Source organism: Pogona vitticeps, chromosome 1 (genome assembly GCF_051106095.1).
Source record: "Pogona vitticeps strain Pit_001003342236 chromosome 1, PviZW2.1, whole genome shotgun sequence".
Taxonomy (NCBI): Eukaryota; Metazoa; Chordata; class Lepidosauria; order Squamata; family Agamidae; genus Pogona; species Pogona vitticeps.
In genome coordinates, this window is record NC_135783.1 from 300,484,016 (window position 1) to 300,506,250 (window position 22,235).

General features: G+C 39.6%; 1 protein-coding gene across 1 annotated transcript in view; it reads left to right on the top strand.

Moving 5' to 3' along the window:
* Positions 1 to 22,235, top strand: part of LOC110079007 (cytosolic phospholipase A2 epsilon) — a 52,729-nt gene that overhangs the window by 21,799 nt on the left and 8,695 nt on the right. Inside the window, exons 8-19 of the mRNA XM_072990585.2 lie at positions 1,367 to 1,521; positions 1,938 to 2,015; positions 3,874 to 3,911; positions 6,204 to 6,363; positions 7,916 to 8,052; positions 9,714 to 9,936; positions 10,947 to 11,061; positions 11,399 to 11,536; positions 12,403 to 12,510; positions 12,885 to 13,076; positions 14,701 to 14,867; positions 21,601 to 21,787. Of these exons, the coding sequence (XP_072846686.2) occupies positions 1,367 to 1,521; positions 1,938 to 2,015; positions 3,874 to 3,911; positions 6,204 to 6,363; positions 7,916 to 8,052; positions 9,714 to 9,936; positions 10,947 to 11,061; positions 11,399 to 11,536; positions 12,403 to 12,510; positions 12,885 to 13,076; positions 14,701 to 14,867; positions 21,601 to 21,787 (1,698 nt within the window). The remainder of the gene's footprint in view (positions 1 to 1,366; positions 1,522 to 1,937; positions 2,016 to 3,873; positions 3,912 to 6,203; positions 6,364 to 7,915; positions 8,053 to 9,713; positions 9,937 to 10,946; positions 11,062 to 11,398; positions 11,537 to 12,402; positions 12,511 to 12,884; positions 13,077 to 14,700; positions 14,868 to 21,600; positions 21,788 to 22,235) is intronic.

The following is a 22,235-nucleotide window of genomic DNA, read 5'->3' on the forward strand; positions in this document are numbered from 1 at the left end:
CTCCAGCAATGGGGCACCCACAACATCGGGAGGCAAGCTGTTCCACTGCCTAATGGTTCTCAGGAAATGGTTGTCAGGAAATTTCTCCTTATTTCCAGGTTGGATCTCCCTCTGACAAGTTTCCACCCATTGATTCTTGTCCTACCCTCAGGTACAATGGAGAATAAATCAATGCCCTCTTCCCTGTGGCAACCCTTCAGATATTGGAAGAGTGCTATCATGCCTTCCACTCAGTCTTCTCTTCATTAAGCTAAACATACCTAGTTCTTTTAGTCATTCTTCAATGGATGTAGCCTCCAGTCCCCTTATCATCTTTGTTGTTCTTCTCTGCACCCCTTCCAGGGGCTCTTTTTTGTTCTGTGGTGACCATAATTGGACACAGCACTCCAAGTGCGGCCTCACCACTACATGGTCTAGTACCTTATCTAGGAAGGTACACCTGGTGAAGGAGAATCATGATAAGTTACTGAAACTAAGCCCCCTGCTCCCCTACAGTCATCACCTGCTGTTGTACAGAGAACTAGGTGGACATGTTTGTCCACCTAGATAGGATGCTGTAATACTGGCCAAGTCCATGTACTAATCTAGAATCAAACCTGAAGTGGTTCCCCCTTTGGTTTTTTTTTATCCCCTTTGGCATTAGCTCAATCCAGGGGCAGTCCTGGACTGACAGGAATCCAGACTTTTATCACTCAGTCCCCAATAGTGATGTGAAGTCTCAGGTGGAAGCTGAGGTCTCACAAGGCACGGCTGGCAAATAGGTTTACTAGTCAAGCTGGAATCCCAGTGGTAAGGTCACAGGCAGTAAAGACAGAAAGCTGTCTGACTGGCCTACTTTCCCTCACCAGGCAGATTGTGTTCTGGAATTCCTTCTCTTTGGGTGGCATATAGATGGGTAGGTGTGATATTTAATAAAACAGTGGAATGATAGTATGTCAGCAGTCCCATTACTGTCGAAAATGAATCTTTGTTTGAAATGCTTGTACTCAAATATTCTGTGGATTTCACAGAGTAATTCTATATTGTGGATTAATCATCATTTGACATTTAATTGTGGATTAAATGGAATTTACAGCTTTCAGTTGATCCATACCAAGGGTGGATAAAATGGGCTTCCACAATAGCCTTACCTCCCTCCCGCCAAATATTTGCATTTCTGCCCCAAAACATTTAGCTCAAAAGGTCTCACCTTATGCTCTTTAAGGGATACGGCTCTTTTCCACAAGTGAAAAATGTCATTCCATACACAGAAGAGCTACTCGGCATCCAAATTATGCAGGAAAAGTGTTTCTATCACAAGTACTTTCATGGAATCATCTTTTTTTTTGGTATATTCTTCTCTGTCTCCCTTTTTGCCTTCCTCTAGAAAGAAAATTCACCCTATCTTTGGATGGATCCTATGAAGAAGCTCAGAACCTCACACTACGTACCTGGCTTTGCCGTGCTTCTCCAGCTAAATTCCACTATATCAAATATAACCAATCAGAACTTGGCATTGAACTGCCAAGAAGACAGCTATGTGTGGTACGTTATTTCTTGTCTCTATAACAAGACTGTGGGAACTACATCATCCAATGAGTTGATGAATGAGAGAGGAAGCATAAGTAGCCAGCCACAGGCTGCTCTGAAATGGAAGCCACTAGGGGGCAGAGTAAGATTCAGAAGACATCAGAGCCTACAATAACCAAGTCTCATTTAGAAAAGTTGTAGTTTTGGACTACAAATTCCAGAAACGTTCCCAAGTTCTGATGAGAAAACTTCCTTGCTGTAAGAGTCACTCCAGTCTCTTACGCAACTTCTTACCCTTGTGATTCACCAATAGAGGGCAGCTGCACAGAGTTCTGGGATCTTCATTCTAGCCTCAGACGTTCCTTGCAGGAAATGTAGACTGCTTTTTATAAAATGTTATCTGAGAGTTCATTTTATTTTATTTTCAGGCTTCCCAAGAAAGAAATGAGTCAACAATTGTTCCCTTGAACTCACTTCCTTTACAAGAGAATGTGACTATACCACCGGTGAGAATCGACTGTTGAACAAAACAAAAACTGAAACAAACAGAAAAAACAAACAAACCCAAAAGGAAAAGCAAAAAATTGAATTCCTGGGGTAACATTCAATGCCATTATTCATAGTAAAATTAGGTTACTATTTTCTAAAATTATGTCTGTAATTGTCTGATTTATATCTATCCTTTGTATGCTAGTACTTCTACCATTACTCAGCAACATGTCAACATGTTTCCTTCTGCAAATTATTTTGTCAGCTCGGCTCATCATTATGGCTCAGGATGAGGCTGGAGAACATCAAATTGTGGTGCTGGGAATGATGGAAATACCTAGTTCACACTTACAGTGGTGCCTCTCTTCACGACGTTAATCCGTTCCAGCAAAATTGCTGTGGAGCGAAATCGTCATCAAGCGAAATAAAAAAACCCATTGAAATGCATTGAAAACCGTTCAATGTGTTCCAATGGACAAAATACCTGCTTGTCCAGTGAAGATTCTCCATAGGGCGGCCATTTTCTGCTCCCTGTATAGTAAGGAATCAGTCCCTAACACATTTTGCATAGCGGGTGGCCATTTTGGAAACCCGACGATCAGCTGTTTTGATAGTCGTTAAGCGAAAAAACGGTTCCCGAAGCAGGGAACCAGTCATCATGAAGCGAAATTCCTCCATTTAAACATCGTTTTGCAATCGCCAAAACCTAATCGTTAAGCAATTTCCTCATCTAACGAGATAATTGTCAAGTGTAATTTATATTTGCTTGAACTGAATAAACAGTTGAATCCATGCTATCCCAGTCTGTGTCCAGTGCAAAGCAGATATATTGCCTATTGTGGCATCGGACTCTATTTCTGTGAGGCAGAGATTATGATTTCTTTCTTCCCTTTGTCTAAGATTAAGGGGTGTTAGGCCAGGAAGGGGAGCCTTTCATAGTCAAAAATTCCCGCTGGATCACTGGTGGCAGTGATCTGGTGTTGATTTTTGACTATTAAATGTTCACCCCCATTCTGGAGCTCTCAAAGGCTTCACCAGAGCCTCAGAACCTGGAAGTGGGTGATAAGAAGCCTTCCATTAAATCAATTTAATGATCCCCAGTGCCAGATCCTGTTTATGCCAGCATAACTGTACACAGCTGAATCTTGTCCATTGGATTTGATCAATTAGGTGGCTCACAACATGCTGAGGGCTCTTCCAAATTTTTTGGAGTGTAGTACAGTATGTCCCTCTAGATCTACATGCTGCTCCTAGTTTGATTAGACCCAGTCTTACCAGAAAACAGAATAAAGTAGCCACCAGAAGTGACAGATGATGAGGAAGTGCTTGCTAGTGCTTGTCTAGTGTAGCGCCTTCCCAAGTATTGAAAATCAGTTGTCACTCTTGAATGGAGGGAGGCGCCCCTGTCTCCTTGGCAGGAGGCAATTAATTATCTTGCAACAGCACTAGGTTCCCTCTGTTCAGTTTCTAGAATACAGAAACTAATTTTCCTATCTTTAGGAACATGGTAATTTCTGTGTCTTAATTACTTGTGTACTGTACTGGAATACATACATACACTTCATGTTATTTGAGGAAGTGTGATAAAAATGTGAAAAAAGTATCATTCCTTTTGAAATGCAATCTGAGTTCAACCCTGGTGGATTCAGGTAGCCAGCTCAAGGTTGACTCAACCTTCCATCCTTTTGAGGTTGGTAAACTAAGCTGAGTACCCAGCTTGCTGATGGCGTGAAGGGGCAATGTGTAGCCTGCATAATTAAACTGTAAAGCACCCAGAGAATGCTTTAAGTGCTATGGTGTGGTATATAAGCAGCACACTTAATTGGTCCATGACACTGTTCATTGATACCTGTATTCTTGGTTTTTCTCCCTCAGAACAAAACATTTGATTTGAGTGTGAAGACAAAAGATTGGTAAGAAATCAATTTCTAAGCTCCATCGTTCATGTATGGTTCCTAGTGCCTCTCCCACCTAGCTCTGATCCATCCATCCTTTTTTCCTTTCCTTTTCTTTTTTTCAAAATCTGTCTTCCTTTTATTCATAATCCCATTGATCTCAGGTGCTTTTAATGTCAAGCGCTCACAACTAATGAATCATTGCTGACCATTTGTCAGGCATCCACAAATAGTTATTATGTATTTGTCTGAATATAATATGAAATAGTGATCATTCTTTTAAAGATGAATAGTCGAGCATGTTCTTTTCCTTGTCAGGGAAGAATGGAAGATGTAATTACATTTAGGAAATGAAGTTTCTCTCTTGTTAAACCACTTCAAGAAACTGGCAAATGAATCACTTTTTTGTCTCCATGGAAGGACTAAATGAAATTTATATATATACATTTTAAAATATATACAGTATTTGCTTTCCGCTAGTCTTTTAGGTCTTTAAAGTGATATCCCAAATCATTTCTGCATATATATAAAACACTAAAAGACTAGTGGAAAGCAAATGTGTATTTTGATAATAGGCAATTTGACAGCAGGCTGAGCTGCACAGTGCTAACACACCTTTTCCTTGGTGTTTTAGGTCTTTAAAGTGACACCACATATATTCACAGCTGTATTAAAAATACAGTTTAAAATATACATGGCACAGTGGTGAAATGGGTCAACTGCAGCCAAAACTATGTTTACAACCTGGGGTTCAATCCCAGGTAGCTGGCTCAAGGTTGACTCAGCCTTCTATCCTTCCGAGGTCGGTAAAATGAGTACCCAGCTTACTGGGGGGGGGGCAATGTGTAGCCTGCATAATTATATTATAAACCACCCAGCGAGTGCTTTAAGTCCTATGGGGCGGTATATAAGCAGCACGCTTTGCTCTTTTTTTTTTTTGCTTTTTCTTAAGCTACTTCTCTATATTGCCAAGTTGACAGTAGGCCGGTGTAGACCAAACAGGGTTGCTTGAAGTCCGTAGGCCATTTGGATAGAAGGGTGACTCAAAATGGCCAAGCAGACCTCCTGGTGGTCCTGTTTAGCCCTCTTCAGCCCACTCCTAATGGAACGTGTAGACAAGCCCTATGGAAGTGAAATCTCATTCTGTGCAGCCGTCTCAACAAGCTGGAATCTTACTTAACTACACAGGCATGTTTAAGAGTTGCCTGCACAGAATTGCAATGTGTCCTTTCTCTCAGTACTAAACCATGAAGGTTCCAACATCCTATCCTACACACTATAGATATGCATAGAAATGTGTGTGTGTGTATGTATGTATATATATGTATGTGTATGTATGTGTATATATATATGTGTGTGTGTGTGTGTGTGTCTGTATACACACACACACACACACACACACACACACACACACACACACACACACAGACAGACAGAGAAGCAGTTGTCCTCTTCAGCCTATTACTCTTCAGTTGAAGATAGGGATGGCAAAATGGGGAGGAACAGGCCTATTTCTTTTCCTCATGTATTCATATATTTCCCTATCCTGAATGCCTAATTAAGTCTATGCAGAGATACAGAGATCCAGCTTTTTGTGTAAGCACAATTATTCCAGTTGGTTTTAAAGTCTTAAATCTCTGCTGTGTTGTATGAGTATTAACTAGGTTTGTTGACGGTTAACAAATCCCACATTTTGAGTGCTGCCAGATGCCTGTGTGCTGCTGTTCCTTTCCCTGCTTTGGACTACAATTTTGAGCCTTGTTAAAGAACCACCTATTCTGTTGGTTTTAAAAGCAACATGTTATTCAGTCTGAGGTGGGGAAAGAGGAATCCTGCCAGGCCTGTAGCTCGAGAGAGCTTGTGGGTACCTATAAATCCATATGCTGTTCTGACTTTTCACGGACATCCTGGCCATAGATTTCACCAGGACACATCGCCCTGCCTGGGTACCTATTTACGTCCTGTTAGAGGATGTGGTCCCAATTATGATTTATGAGTAATGTTTTATCTGTGCAATTTACTGCCTTGATATTTGTCATATCATGAACAACCTTGTCCATGGTAAGTAGTAGCAGTATAATTGTGACTTTCTGCCTCCAGTTTTACTCACCTAACTGCACAAACTGTGCACTGAACCTCCAAGATGATAATCCGTGTATCCAATGACATGAATGATAATTCAAGAAATGTCATGCTGTTGTTTCTTAGTTTTAAAGGAGCCATACAACTCTTGCCATTTCTTTGCTAGGTGGCAGCCTAGCAATAAAGCAGCATGTAAAACTTGAGTGTGTACATTTCCCCTCGCTTTAGGACCCAGGGCCTGCTGTTTAAAAGGCCGAAAGATCTGGATGTACGTCTGAGTTATGACCTGTGCTTGGATGAACAGAATTTCCTGACAAAAAGGAAGAAAGTGGTGGCTGCTACATTGAAAAATCTTCTTCATTTAGGGGAAGGCCTGAAAGACCAGGAAGTAAGTGACACATAATGGAAATACAGTGGTGCCTCGCTAGACGATTACCTCACAAAACAGTTTATTCGCAAGACGATGAGTTTTTGCAGTCCCTATAGCGCTTTGCAAGACGGTTTTCCCTATGGCCGATTTTCGCTGGACAATGTTTCAGTCCGTGCTTCGCAAGACTTTTTTTCAGGACCGTTTTTCGCAAGATGACGATTTTGACAGCTAGGTCTGTGACTCACAAAATGGTTTTTTAAGGGACCGATTTTCACAAGACAGCAATTTTGACAGCTGGTCCGTGCTTTGCAAAACGGTTTTCCCTATGGGCAATTTTCCCAAGACGACGACTATTTTCCACATTGGAATGCATTAAATGGATTTCAATGCATTCCAATGGGGAACCGCATTTCGCAAGACAATGTTTTTGCACAAAAATGATTTTCGCGGAACGAATTAACATTGTCTTGCGAAACACCACTGTACCAGGAGAGCACAAATCCCTGCCAGATTTCTGTATCCATTTGGAGTTTGTCCAGTTGATCCAGAACTCTAAAAAGTCCTTGTTTTTGGCCTTTCTTGACCCTGTAATTTGAATACAACATTAATTATGTTTCTGTAATAAAAATAGATTTCAGAAATAAATGAAACAAAATAGCATAATAATGCTAGAAGTAGAAAAAGTTACTTTTTAAGGTTACAGCTCCCAGAGTGCTTCAGCAAGCATCAGCACAAAGCAACAAAGTTGCTCTTGAAAACTGATTTCTCATTATTTCAGAACTGAACAAGTTGCATAACTACATCAAGAGAAGCAGTTATAAATAAAATAAACATAAATATGCGTAAGTAAGCAAGCATACAGCTTCACTTCCCAAACAAAAAGGAGTTGAAATTAAAATAGATTTATGGACTGCCTAACAGGGAGCAGGTGAAATGTATATTTTGAAGGGAGAAATTCTACAGATGGGAGGGGCACCTCCTGAAAGGCCATTTCCTATTTCCCTATTAACCAGTTAGTATCTATTTCAGAAACTTTCAACAAGGCTTATGCCTTATCTTAAGGCCTAGGCAGGCTCCCCTGAATGCACGTGGTCCATCAGGGAAGGCTTTGAGGTCTGCATCAATGTGAATGTCCATGCACTTATAAATGGTTCATTTCCATACCTTGTCCCATATAACCAACATACATGCAAATACACAAATGTACAAGCGTCATTCATAGCAATGAATGGATTTTCAGAAAGAGTCAGTGACAGAATGTCTTTCATGTACTTGTTATTTCCTGAATTTAAAAAAAATATAGACACTTTGTTGGAATCATTGCTCTCTCTCAAAGATTAAAAAAGTAGAAGTTGGGCTGTTGCCATCCCACAGTCACTCTTAGTTAAAAACAAAAAACAAAGAAACAAACCAAAAAAAACACACAAAAAAACAAGAAGTCCCCTAAAGTGGTTTTATTTTCTTAGCTTAAACCTGAAGTTCTCCAACTTGATCAGCACTCTTTGTGGGCTTCTTTGTCACCTTGTCATCATGTTTTCCTGATAGCTGGCCATTTTGCTCTTTTGAACAGGTGCCTGTCATTGCTGTGACAACCACAGGCAGTGGGATGAGAGCATTAGCAGCTATGTACGGCACTCTTTGGGGCCTCCAGAGAATGAAGCTTCTAGACTGTGTTTCATATATCACTGGTTCATCAGGTACAACATGGTAAGGAACAATGTTTTTATCTATGATTTACTTCTGATACTTCTATACAATGTTCAGTACTTTGTGCCTCAATGGAGTTTTCAAAGCTAGAATTTCCCCTGTTTATGGTCAATAGATCATGCAGATGGCAATTATAATTTCATTGCTTCCATAAACAACCCAACATATGGAAACCAGGTGGTGCCATTCAAACTCAAACATAAAACCAGCTGCTATGGATTTTGAATGTGTAGAAAACTCGTGTCGACACAACTGCCACTGTGATGGTACAAATGAATCTGATGGCACAATAGTGATTATCAAGCAAAAGAGACAAGGAAGGAATAGAGAAGAGGAACAGTGGAGGAGAACTGCCTTACACTAGCACTAAACCCATTCAGCCCAGACTCATAGCTGCTCTGCTAGCGCAGAGTTAGTCCCAACTAATTTCCAAGATCCCAAGACTGGAAGAAGTTTAGATTCAGCACAGCTTCAATTGGCTTTTAGTGTCAGCTCACCAGACCCTCAGCCATCTTAGATAAGTTAAGGCTGTGCTCTAAACCAGCTCTATAGGAAATCTCAGGTGGCAGATCTGTAGAATTTGGAACACTTCAGACAAAGGTTTGGGTGTTTGGCCGTGAAGTCAGAGGTTGTGAGTTTAGTTTCCTTCCCTGTGCCTCCCTGACAGGGGCTGGACTTGATAATCCACATGGGTCCTTCCAGCTCTGCAACTCAAAGATTATTATTATTATTATTAAAGGACAATTTCAGGGAAGGAAATGGAGGAAAATATTTACTTCAATATGATGTATAGAAAAAGTGTAATGTGATAACAAAGATACTGTTCTGTGGGCTAAGATCTGGCGCTAGACAAACTCCAAAAGGGCGAGAGAAGTTATGGAATGGAACCAGGTGATGCCAGCTTGAAAGCTCTTTTCTCCATTTACAATGCTGGCACAAGTTTGAATAAGACCGACAATAGTCATATATATAAATTCCAACGTCCATAATTGGTCATTTCAAGTGAGCCTTGGCTATACTGGCCAGTTATGTTTGCCTTCCTAATCAGTATATGCTTATAGCCAGCTTCTGTGACAACCAGCGCCTGCTATAACAAAAGTACATCGCCTTAAAAAGTAGACGGCAGCTGAGGAAAGGACCTTCAGTGGTTGTGAATGAAGCATGGAACGTGTCTCCATGGGGTCCAGTCCTAGGACAAACTTTTAAAAACATTTATCAGGCCTTATACTTCAGTTCTGAGATATAACTTGGCTGGGTTTATTATCTATTTCTGTTGCTCTTTCAGAAAAACAATTTTAATTTTTTAATTATGCTTCAAAATAAGCCATTCTGGGAATGTTATTGAAGTGTTGTTGTTGTTTAGTCGTTAAGTCATGTCTGACTCTTCGTGACCTTATGGACCAGAGCACGCCAGGCCCTCCTGTCTTCCACTCCCTTCCACAGTTGGGTCAAATTCATGTTGGTAGCTTCGATGACACTGTCCAACCATCTCGTCCTCTGTCGTTCCCTTCTCCTCTTGCCTTCACACTTTCCTAAAATCAGGGTCTATTGAAGTGTAGGGATGTCTATTTCTTAAGTAAATGAAACCAGAAATTTCATGGACAATGCGGCTACTCTCCATTATTTAGATGGATCTTCTTTATTACATCTTTTCTTTCCAGGACCATGACAGATTTGTACGAAGATGCTGATTGGTCATATAAAGATCTTGGGGAGATAATCAAGAAAGCTCGGAAGCAAGCTGCCAAATCTAAAATAAATGCCTTTTCCTTGGAAAGTCTCAAGGCATACCATAAAGAGCTGTGTCTGAGGACCATTGCAGGATACAAGACATCATTTATAGATCTTTGGGGACTCATGATTGAAGCCATGCTGAATGATGGGGTATCCTATATGTGATTGTTTTCAGATGTATTATTTTCTTCTCCCTTCAAAATTTTCTGTGCCTCCAGTGTTTTTCATCTTTGCAATTTCTTTTGTTCATGAAAGCAAGGTGGGGCCTTCAGAGACAAGACTCATTATCCTCTTCACTCTGTTGTCTTCCAATCTGTATTTCTGTTTATCTTTTGCAGCAGCAGCAGCAATCTATTCCCATATTTATTGTAGAATATAGTCTTCCTGATCATCTTGGCTAATTTTCCATAGGGTTTTATTTTAAGATTACCATTTGTATATAGTATCACTGTGATATGAAAGATTTGACCACTGAGAATACTAGGAACATTTTGATAAGAGTAAACTGTAATTTTAGCACAATTAGTTTTGTCTTCTATTCTCAAGACAGCTCTTTTATGTTGAACACCCTAAAACAGGCGTAGGCAGCTTGTGATTCTCCAGATGATACTGGATTGAACCTTTCATCACCTCTAACCATCATGGCTAGTGATGAAGGATGGGGGAGAAGCCTGTGTGACACTGGCCTCTCAAATTTTGTGCTTTATGAAACCTAAACCTTTTCAAGACTACTGTGCACAAGGAAGAGGAGATTAACCCTTTCCCCCATACTGTTTTTTCAAAAACAGAAAATCACCACCTGCAGCTGCTATTAATCCCAACAGGAGGGCTCTTTTCAGTGAGCTGTTTATCTAAGGACAAGCAGCAGGTTGATAGCAGAAAGTCAACCAGGAAAATGGCAAAGAGAGGAAAGGGTTAACTTCCTTGGATTCATGCACTGCCCTTCTGAGCCTCAATGAATTTCTCATGTGTTCTTTGTAACAAAGAAGTAAATGAAATGGTCAGTGTTAAGCATGGTTCAAAAAACAATAATTTGATTTTTGCCCTCTTTTGATCTTAATTTGGAACTTAATTCAGAGACAGCTGACTGCTCCTGTACACAAACACACACACACACCTCTGTTAATCAGATGTATATTTTCCTTCCCCCCAAACTCCAGAGCAACAACCATAAACTCTCAGATCAGCGACGGGCAGTGAGCAGAGGTCAGAACCCTCTTCCTATCTATCTGGCTCTTAATGTTAAGGACAAGATCACCACAAGAAATTTCAGAGGTACTGTGCTTCCAAATCTTTTTATATTGAAAATGTTATTGCCTGTTTGGATATGGCAGCCTACTGCCATGTTCAAGTACCTACATCCCAATTCTGACATAAAGGAAGGTCAAGCCTGGGAACAGCAGTTTTATTGGTATACGAGTTGAGAATTCTCTCTTCGACCTCCTTGTCTCCCTAACAATTATGGTCAACCTTTGGTAGCGACTGACATATGCTGTTTTATCAGATTAAAATGTAAAAAGCAAGTGAAATCCCTTGGGTGGTCAATGTTTGGAAAGTTTATATAAGAAAAACAGCCTCTCTTTGATATGTTATTTGTTTGACTTCTGTGCAGAGTGGGTGGAGTTCACGCCGTACGAGGTGGGATTCCTGAAATATGGAGCCTTTGTTCAAGCTGAAGATTTTGGAAGTGAATTTTTTATGGGTCACCTGATGAAAAAGCTCCCAGAATCAAGGATCTGCTTTATGCAAGGTGAGTTTTTTACACTAGGAAGGGGAATCATTTTGATAAGAATAGAGATGACAGTGTGTCTGGTGCAACACCATCATATATCAGAACGATGCTGAATATCATATTTCTGTGATTTTTTTCACTGTGTTCATTTGGGCTTATGGAAGAAAACGCTGCTATCAATACATCATGTCTAAAAGATGAGAGAAGGAATTCCATGCTCGACATGATTAGTAAAGGGATAGAAATAAAACTGCCAATATTATTCAGATTGCTGGAGAGACAGCTCAGTGAGTGAGGTATCTGGCTGTGAAGCCAGAATCATTCCTCACTGGACATCCCAGGAGAAGACTTAGCCTGTGTAGCCTTGGGCAAGCTGCACAATCCCATGGTGCCCCCAAAGATAGTGATGGTAAACCACTTCTGAGTACTCTGGAAAGAGTTGGCATAAGTTGAAAATGACTTGATGGACATAATTATTACTTATCATTCAGAATGGGTGTGTGTGGGAGGGGAATAAGAGAGAGGGAGCGAGGGGAGGGGAGGGGAGGGGAGGGGAGGGGAGGGAGAGTCCAAGGCACATAATTACACAAAACCTGATGGCCAAAGACAGCAGAGTTTCCAGGTCTGAGTAAAAAGATAGCAGAAGTTCTCATGTCTTTCTGTGAAAAGCTCAGTATACATGCAGGAAACTGTATCATTGAGTCTGACCATTAGAGTTCATAAGCCAGCATCTCTTTGACAAAATTAATGAGTCTTTACATGGAGGATGCAATAAAGAGTTTTGTAGAATCTGAAGGATCCTTTAGGTCCTGAAGGCAGGATAACATTCTGAGTTGACACGCTTCTCTCCATTAATATCTTTGCTCCTTTCCCCCCACCCAAAGGGATGTGGAGTAGTGTGTTTTCCAAGAATTTGTTGGATGCTTGGCATGCAGCAGACAATTCAGAGGATTTTTGGAACAGGTGGACCCAAGACACTATCACAGAAATTGGTAAGTAATCCATGTTCCACGTTGTTACAGAAGTAACAAAATGTAGTATAGTAGGATGATGTCATCTTTCCTGAAAATGCCAAAGTCTGAGATTTGCAATGGAAAAGCATGGCGGAAGTGGAAATGTAACAAATATTTGCAGTCCACCTGGAATGAATGCAAAACATCTGGACTGCTGTGATAAGACCCAGGTTAGGTAAAAGTCCTGTGTGGCCACTCTTTTATTGATTTAATAATTTCACTTTATTTATACTCTGCCTTTCTCTAAGAGTTATTAGCCCACTTTAATTCATGTGTAATAAATCTAAATAAAATAATGTACCTAATTCCAATTCAAAGGAATGTTTCTATTCATTTCTTCTGTCTTTCTACAGAGGAAATACCTGATTTGCCAGAGAAACCCCATGAGATGCCAACTCGGATGTTTACCCCAGCAGGAAGCCTTTCTAGTTCTCTACGTGATATTGTAACAGATCGCCCATCAGTGTCCAAGTATCACAATTGTTTACGAGGGTTACAAATGCATAATGAATATACCCAAAATCCACAGTTTTGTAAATGGAAAGGTACAACACCGTTTGCTTCCTCTACCAGCAATAGCCTCTTCCTGACTGCTCATTGATCATATAGCATATTTTTCCACTTCTGGGATATCTCACAGAGTGTGACAAAGTTGCTTTTTGGACTGTTACTACTAGACTGCTCCCTCTGGGCAGTATGCTATCGTGTATGTAAGTTGCAGTGCAAATTAATAACCTTCCCAAGAACTGTATCAGTGCATATGGCAGAAGCTGCTCTGCTCTGTACAGAAGTGAAACCAACGTCTTGCTCTGGAACAGAGTTTGAAATGGCTATTCCCAGTAGGCGAGCCTGCAAAATGTAGTTCATAAAGGGTGTCTTTTCTAAGCATTGCACAACAATACACTCACATCAAGACACACTAATCACCCATCTCCTGAAAAGGACAAAAACTGATCTCACAGCCATAAATACTCCACTCCCAAACAAACTGCACCAGAGCACAGAGTGCTGTCCTCTGAAGATGCCGGCTACAGAGATGGGCGAAATGTTAGGAAGAACAACCTTCAGAACTCGGCCAAAGAGCCCGAAAAACCTACAACAACCATTGCAAATTCATTCATTCATTCATTCATTCATTCATTCATTCATTCATTCATTCATTCATTCATTTATTTATTTGACTTCTATATCACCTATTTGAGTGCCAGAGTCACTCTGGGCTGTTTACATGTGCTCATCTTATGCTTTTCAGGATTTCTGACTGCCAGGTACCTTTTACTATAATCGTGTCATTGAGATAAACTTCTTCTTGCAGAAGTCACCCTATGTTATGTACTTCTGTATATATGCACTGTGTCTTTAATAAGACCTGCACAATATGCACATCATGAAATCTGAATGCAGCTGCCCAACAGCTTAATGAGTTAGACTGGCAAACAACAACAACAACAACGTACATCATAAACAAGGGTGGCCAAAGCACCATAGTAGCACAAAGTTTGACCATGGTGTAGATTCTGGATTTAATCCATTCTTTGGCCTTGGCACTTTCTCTGCAGACCTTCTGCATGTTGTTGCATGTGAAATTTCTACCTTATAAGAAGGCAGACCACAGACTGTACAGGGTGTAAGTCTAGCACATATATGAGTCCAGTCTTTACTCCCACATCAGTTGTTTCCAAAACTGTCCTCTGGTCAGACCTAGAGTTGCTTCCTTGGCTATTTTTTAAACTGAGGATTTACAGATTGTGAAGACAGATTCTCAGCCAACAACATATTCAAATTTAGAAATCCTGTCAGGCAAAGGGAAATAGCTGCTACAGTTTGACACACACACACACACACCTGGTATCCTGGTTCTAAGCCCTCTCACAGATGCTGAAAAATGGGGATAATAACAAACACTGTTTTAATAGTAAATGCTATACATAGCAGAGTTTCTTGCTCCCTTTAGTGGCCAGTTCTGATAACTTCATTTTTAGAAAAATGTATTTATAGATTTTTCTTTAAATATTCTTAATACTTTCAGACTGAATAAGTGAATCAGCAGATACTGATTGGATGGATATGGGGGCCCTACTATGTTTCTAAATCTTACCAATCTCATTTTAATCTCTATCTCTCCTGCCTGCCTCCCTCTCTTCCTAATACAAATATCTTATTTTTCAGACACAACTCTCGATGACTCCCCTAATCAGTTGCGAGATCCTGAAGACAATCTGGAACTGGTAGACACAGCATTTTTCTTTGATACCAGTTGTCCTCCACTTCTGAGACCAGAAAGGAAAGTTGATATCATCCTGCACTTCAACTATACTGGAGGATCACAAACCAAGGTTAGAGAAGTCTATTTGTAGTTTTTAAATTGTATTTTTGAAAAAAGAAGTCAAATAAAAACTATCTTCAAAACATTATGTATAAAACAATATTTAGAAATTAATATTTAGTATTATTACTTTAAAGTTAAATGAATATAATTTGTATTAAAATAGCTAGTCATTGGGGGCAATGAATATTTTTATTTTCTTGACTTAAATTTGCTTGCAAAAATCAAATGCATATTGATAAATTGTTTTAATCATTTCTAATGTTTGATGCCCTCTTAGTTGTGTGCTGGAAGCTGAGAACAATACCATCAGGAGATGAGACTCCATTATGAGTCTAAAGTCATATCAGGGTCATCTGACCCAGATTAAGATTTAGTTCTGTCTTCAGAAATTAATGGTTATGTCAGCAGAAGAGAATTGATATATCAATTTGTGATAGTGCAATGAAATTCCTGAAGGGCAGCAGTAATGGGAAAGTAACTCTGCTGGAATATCTTTCAAGGACAACAGCAGTGACACTCTATTAAACTCTTGTTAGTACTGTGCAGAGGAAGGCAATAGTAAATGATTTTTGAAATTTTTATATTATGAAACCTTTGTGATGAAGTTTCCAAAATGAAACAAGAAATATTGATGGGAAAAGAGACTAAGGTTGGAAGGCACTTAATCAGCTAGTGTGGAATAGCGAAGGAAAAGTACCAATAGCGCTGTCACTAAGGAAATAACGGGAGTAAAACTGAAAGGACATGTAGGTGATTGTGTGCAGAGCCACAAAAGGAAAGTCCAGTGCTGCATGATGCATATAGTTGGTAGATGGAATGTGAGAAGTATGAATCAAAGTAAGCACAAAATTATAAAACAAGAAATAGAACACATAGACATAATACTTTATGTGAAGGAACTTAAGTGTGGGACATTTTCAGTTGTATAATTATGAACTGTTTTACTAACAGTTATGGACTCTCATTCTAAGTCTGCAAATTAATCTCATTCAGACTTCATAGAAAGCCTATCAACATAGCAGTAATTCAAATCTGTGCTTTAATTATAAATTTTATTTAGGTGTCTAGGAAGAATCTGATTACACACCAAAATGAGTGTACCAATAATCATAGGTGACTGGAAGGCGGAAGTATTTCATACTGGAAATATGAAATAAAACAGAATAAAAAAGAATTGGAGAATTTGTCTTGAGAGTTAGAACTGAAACAAGAGAGTGACTTATAGAATACTGTGAAGCTAACTGTTTGCTTATTGCAAATACATGCTTCAAGTTGTTGGACAGATACAGTATATCACAGAAATTGAGTACACCCCCTCACATTTCATAAATATTTTAGTATATCTTTTCATGTGACAACATTGAAGAAATGACACTTGGCTACAATGTAAAGCAGCGAGTATACAGCTTGTATAACAATGTAAATGTGCGGTCCCCTCAAAATAACACAACACACAGCCATTAATGTCTAAATTGCTGCCAACAAAAGTGAGTACACCCCTAAGTGACAATGTCCAAATTGGGCCCAAGTAGCTGTTTTCCCTTCCTGGTGTCATGAGACCCATTAGTGTTACAAGAACTGGTAGATGTTAGAGACCTTGCGCACCTCCACCTTCCATTTCGGGATGCCCCACAGATGCTCAATAAGGTTTAGGTCTGGAGATATGCTTGGCCAGTCCATCACCTTTATCCTCAGCTTCTTTAGCAAGGCAGTGGTCATTTTGGAGGTCTGTTTGGGGTTGATATCATGTTGGAGTACTGCCCTGCAGCCCAGGCTCCGAAGGGAGGGGATCATGCTCTGCTTCAGTATGTCACAGTACATGTTGGCATTCATGGATCTATCAAATAACTGTAGCTCCCCAGTGCCGGCAGCACTCATACAGCCCCAGACCATGACACTCCCACCACCATGCTTGCCTGTAGGCACGACACACTTGTCTTTGTACTCCTCACCTGGCTGCCGCCACATACACTTGACACCATCTGAAGCAAATAAGTTTATCTTGGTCTCATTGGACCACAGGACATGATTCCAGAAATCCATGTCTTTACTCTGCTTGTCTGCAGCAATTGTATGCTGGCTTTCCTTCTTTTTTTATTATTGTTTTGATAACTTGGGTTAGGGTGTAGGATAGGGAAGGTAAGGGAGGGGGAAAGGGTTGGGATGGGGGGGGAGGAGAAACAAAAACATGCTAACATCCATTCTATTCATATTGCAATATCAAGATTCAAACTCCGCTTTTCTACTATTTTCTGCCTTCCAGATTTTAGTTCACATTTTGATCTATGTTATTTAAACACTGTCTGGTGACTAACCATTTGTAGAATAAGTCCCATCTTTCAGTTGCCTTTTGTAAAGGACAGTCCTTAACTGCTTCTGATAGAATGTCAATTTCTGCTGCTTCCCTTATCTTCTCCGTAAGATTTTCTTGTTTCGGTACCACCGGACTTTTCCAATTTTTGGCATAGAGAATTCTAGCTGCGTTGACTATATATATAATCATACTCAATAAAAACAGTTCTGGGGTTAATGGAACCTTACAAAGCAATATTTGTTGTAACACAGTATGCACTCCTATCCAATATTGTTTCGCTACTCTACAAGTCTACCACATATGATAATAGCTTCCCACATGTGCTTCACATTTCCAGCAGACATTTCATACATCTGTATACATCTTTGACAATTTTTCTGGAGTCATATGCCACCTATAAAACATCTTATATATGTTGTCCTTAAAATTAACCAATTGTGTAAGCTTTATATTATTTTGCCATATTTGCTACCATTGATCAGTATTAATATTATGGCCTATATTTTGTGCCCACTTAATCATACATTCTTTAACCATCTCATCTTGCATTTTAAGTTCTAACAAATAATTACACATTTTCTTAATTATTTTATCTTTTGAGCCTAGTAAAAATTTATCAAATATCATTTATTCTGAATAGAAACCCTCCATTTTGTCTTTACTATATCTAGATTCTAGCTGTACTCTGGACCACCAGTCTATGTATATATTCTGTGTCTCTAACTCTTCTTTAGACCTTAGCTCACAGTCCTTTTTCAATAAATCTTAATATGCTGGTTTTCTTGTGCATCATCTTTAGAAGAGGCTTCCTTCTGGGACAACAGCCCTGGAGACCAATTCATACAGTGTGGCGTATGGTCAGCTCACTGACAGGCTGACCCCTTCAACCTCTGCAGCAATGCTGGCAGTACTCATACGTCTATTTCCCAAAGCCAACCTCTGGATATTGCGCTGAGCACAGGCACTCAACTTCTTTGATCAACCATGAAGAGACCTGAGTAGAACCTGTCCTGTTAAACTGCTGTATGGTCTTGGCCAGCATGCTGCAGCTCAGTTTCAGAGTTTTGGCAATCTTCTTATAGCCTTGACTATCTTTATGTAGAGCAACAATTCATTTTTTCAGATCCTCAGATAGTCCATTACCATGAGGTACCATGTGGAACTTCCAGTGACTAGTCTGAAAGAGTGAGAGTGATGACACCTGCTTCTCCTCCACACATGAGACCTGTGACACTAACAGGTCTCATGACACCAGGGAAGGAAAACAGCTACTTGGCCCCAATTTGGATATTGTCACTTAGGGGTGCACTCACTTTTGTTGCCAGCGGTTTAGACAATAATGGCTGTGTGTTGCATTATTTTGAGGGGACTGCACATTTACATTGTTATTATACAAGCTGTATACTCACTGCTTCACATTGTAGCCAAGTACACCCCCTCACATTTCATAAATATTTTAGTGTATATTTTCATGTGACAACACTGAATAAAGATATACTAAAATATTTATGAAATGTGAGGGGGTGTACTTTCTTTTGTACTTGTACATGTTAATGTCATCAGATAGCCAATACAAAATCAGATAGCTTATGTTCTTGGAACACAAGATAGAGAAGCTTTATTCACACTTCAAAAACTTGTCTAGGAGTAGATTGTGGTACAAACTAGGAAACTGGTAATTTAAAACATTGGAGTAAAGCTGCAGAAGAATACTAGAACAATTGCAGCACCAAATTATCACTTAAATAAAATTATTAAAGAATTCAAAAAACACAAATAAATTGATTTCCTTTTCCAAACACAATTTCCCATAATCCAGATGAATTGTAATTTTGTCATGGAAGGATGCAAACAAACAAAATTCCTGTAGTTGCAAGAAAAGAAAAGCCAGGATTGTATATAGAATAATTTTAATGACAGATGAGCAGCAGAAGGAAAAAGTTGATAAAAACAGAGCCAGAATCCAAAATGCAACTTTTTAATGACTGGCAAGGAAATACAAAAAGCACTGTTATAATTGCAAGAAAATGGAAGAGAACAACAAAAGAAGAAAAACAAGAGATTTTTTTCTATAAGACGAAAAAGTTCAAAGGAAAATTGGAAACAAGATTAGGAGTACTGAAAAATAACAAGGGAATATATTATCTAAACAAGATAAAAAATAGAAATAAAAACAATATACTGAAGAACAATGTAGAACAGAACTATGGATGACAAATTCCTTTAAATAAGCACCTCTTCTTTTAGAAGGTTAAGTGAAAACTGTTGCTGAAAAAAATTGGAACAAAGAATTCACCAGGAACAAATGGGATATCGATAAGAGTTTTTTAAGATGCAAAGAGTGAAACTTTTAAAATTCTATTAAGACTATGCTAGCAAACATGGAGTACAAAACAATAGCTCACAGACCAGTCTCCCAAAAAGCATATGCCAAAAAACTGCTGTAGTTACAGGAACATTCCATTAATTTCTTGTGCAGGCAAACTGATGCTCAACATTTTGCAATGAAGACTTTTACCATATCTGGAGTGAGAAACATCAGATGTTCAAGCTTGGTTCAGGAGAGGAATAGGAACTTGAGATCATATTGCAAATATACATTGACTACCGGATTGCACCAAAGAATGCACGAAATTGTTTTGTGCTTTATAGATACCTATGAACTGTATGTGGTGCTGGAGGAGACTCTTGAGAGTCTCCTGGACTGCAAGGAGAACAAACCTATCCATTTTGGAGAAAATCACCCCTGAGTGCTCTAGTACTTTGGCCATCTAATGAGAAGAGAAGACTCCCTGGAGAACACCCTGATGTTGGAAAAGTGTGAAGGCAAGAGGAGAAGGGGACGACCGAGGATGAGATGGCTGGACAGTGTCATCGAAGCTACCAACATGAATTTGGACAGTGTCATCGAAGCTACCAACCAATCTCCGGGAGGCATGGAAGACAGGAGGGCCTGGCGTGCTCTGGTCCATGGGGTCACGAAGAGTCAGACACAACTCTTCTGTTTTTTGTTTTAGTTCTTGTGTTAATTCCCCCCCCCCCAAAGGATCCATCTAAACACAAATGACTGTGGCTTTCCCTCTTTTTTTAGCTTTTCTTTACCTTTTGTCTATCAAACTGCCCAGGAATTTTTTCATCCAATAGTGTCAGAGGGCTGCTATGACCAACCAATCAGAACATCTAGGGAGGAGCAGGAGTCTGTGAAAGAACCTGGATTGTTTGGAACTCAATGAGGAATTGCTTTTTTGCTTCAGTTGTTCTTTGTGGGTGTAATTACTGTGTTTCTGGTACCAAAACTTGTTTATTGGGAAAGTATATAGCAAGTGACTGAAATCTAGTGATAATCTTTATGATTGAAATGACAATGTAATTGAATGCCTGCCTTGTAAGGATACATCTCTGTCAGTTTTGTAAAAGAAAAAGTATTTGGGATTTCAACGCAAGTCTGGGGGACTAAAGTGCCCCAGCATAGAATAAACAAATTAAAGAATTGTACAAGTATTGACTATATCAAATTGGTATTGAATGTAAGTGTTCATAAATAAATTAGCAAGTGTGCAGGAGCTTTGGTGTTTCTTCGGTCTACATCAGATTTTAACGTGAAGGAGTAGTCATTCAATGACATTGTCACTTCACAGTTGTAAAGATTATCCTTAGATTTCAATCACTTGTTATGTGAAGGTGTTAAGACATATAAAAATGTTGAATTTAGAAATGTTACTGAATTACAAAATTTAGTCTCAACTCTAGAGTGAGAAATCACAGATAGTTTAAGTCAGTGGCAGCCCTGTGTGGTGTAGTGAATATAGTAACTGACTAGGAGTCAGGAGACCTGGGTTTGAGTTTTTGCTTAGCCATGGAAACTCATGGTGGGGGTGGCAGTGGTAATGCTACTCTTTAAATATCTCACTTACCTAGGATATTATCTTAGAGTCACTATAAGTTTGTTCTGATATGAGGCCACATACACATTTTTCTGTGTATAAGATGCTACTTTTTCCTTTTTTTCCATTCAACTAAAAATTGATGGGCGTGTTATACACGGCAGTAAGCTGAGAACATGGAGATAACAAAACTGCCCGTACCTTGCGTCTGTAAACAGACTTCCTTCAGTCACGAGGCTTAGCTTCCTACAGTCCGGAGATTTTGCTTCCTCCATTCACGAGCCTGATGGAACTGACATCAGCTAATGCTGAACAAACCAATTGGAACACACCTTGTTGGAGGTGGAGACTGTAGGCTCAGATGCAACAGGGACTTGTAATGTCTGAATGTTCTGAGCCCAGATGTTGAATACTCAAAGCTAAGTTTTCTCAATTTTGGGCTTAGAAAAGGGAGTATCTTATAAATGGAAAAATACGGTAGTATAACAATTTATGGTTATATTTTTGCTCTTACTAAAAGTACTTTGCTTTGTAATCCTTAGCCTCTGGAGAGGGCCTCCACATATTTCACAGAACAGGGAATCCCATTTCCCAAGGTGGAGCTAAGTGATGATGAAAAGAAGAACTTAAAGGAGTGCTATGTGTTTGAAGACACAAACAACCCAGAAGCTCCCACCGTGATCTATTTCCCACTTATAAATGATACCTTCCAAAGATACCTTGCACCTGGTAAGATAATGGCAAATAGTATGGAAGTGAAAACATTTCTTGCCATAAAAAGGTAAAGGTTCCCCTTGACAATTTGTCCAGTCATATCCAACTCTAGAAGGCAGTGCTCATCCCCATTTCCAAGTCATAGAGCCAGCGTTTGTCCATTGATAGTTTCCGTGGTCACGTGGCCAGCACAACTAGACACAGATTGCCGTTATCTTCCCACCGAGGTGGTACCTATTTATCTACTTGCATTTTTATGTGCTTTTGAACTGCTAGGTTGGCAGGAGCTGGGACAAGCGATGGGAGCTCACTCCGTCATGTGAATTTGAACTTCTGATCTTACGACCTTGCAGCCCAGAGGCTTTGCAGTTTAACCTGCAGCGCCACCACATTCCCTTCTGGCCATAGCTTGAACCTAAACACATTTGGGCATTCTTTGGTTTTAAAAGCAAATCCAGAGTCT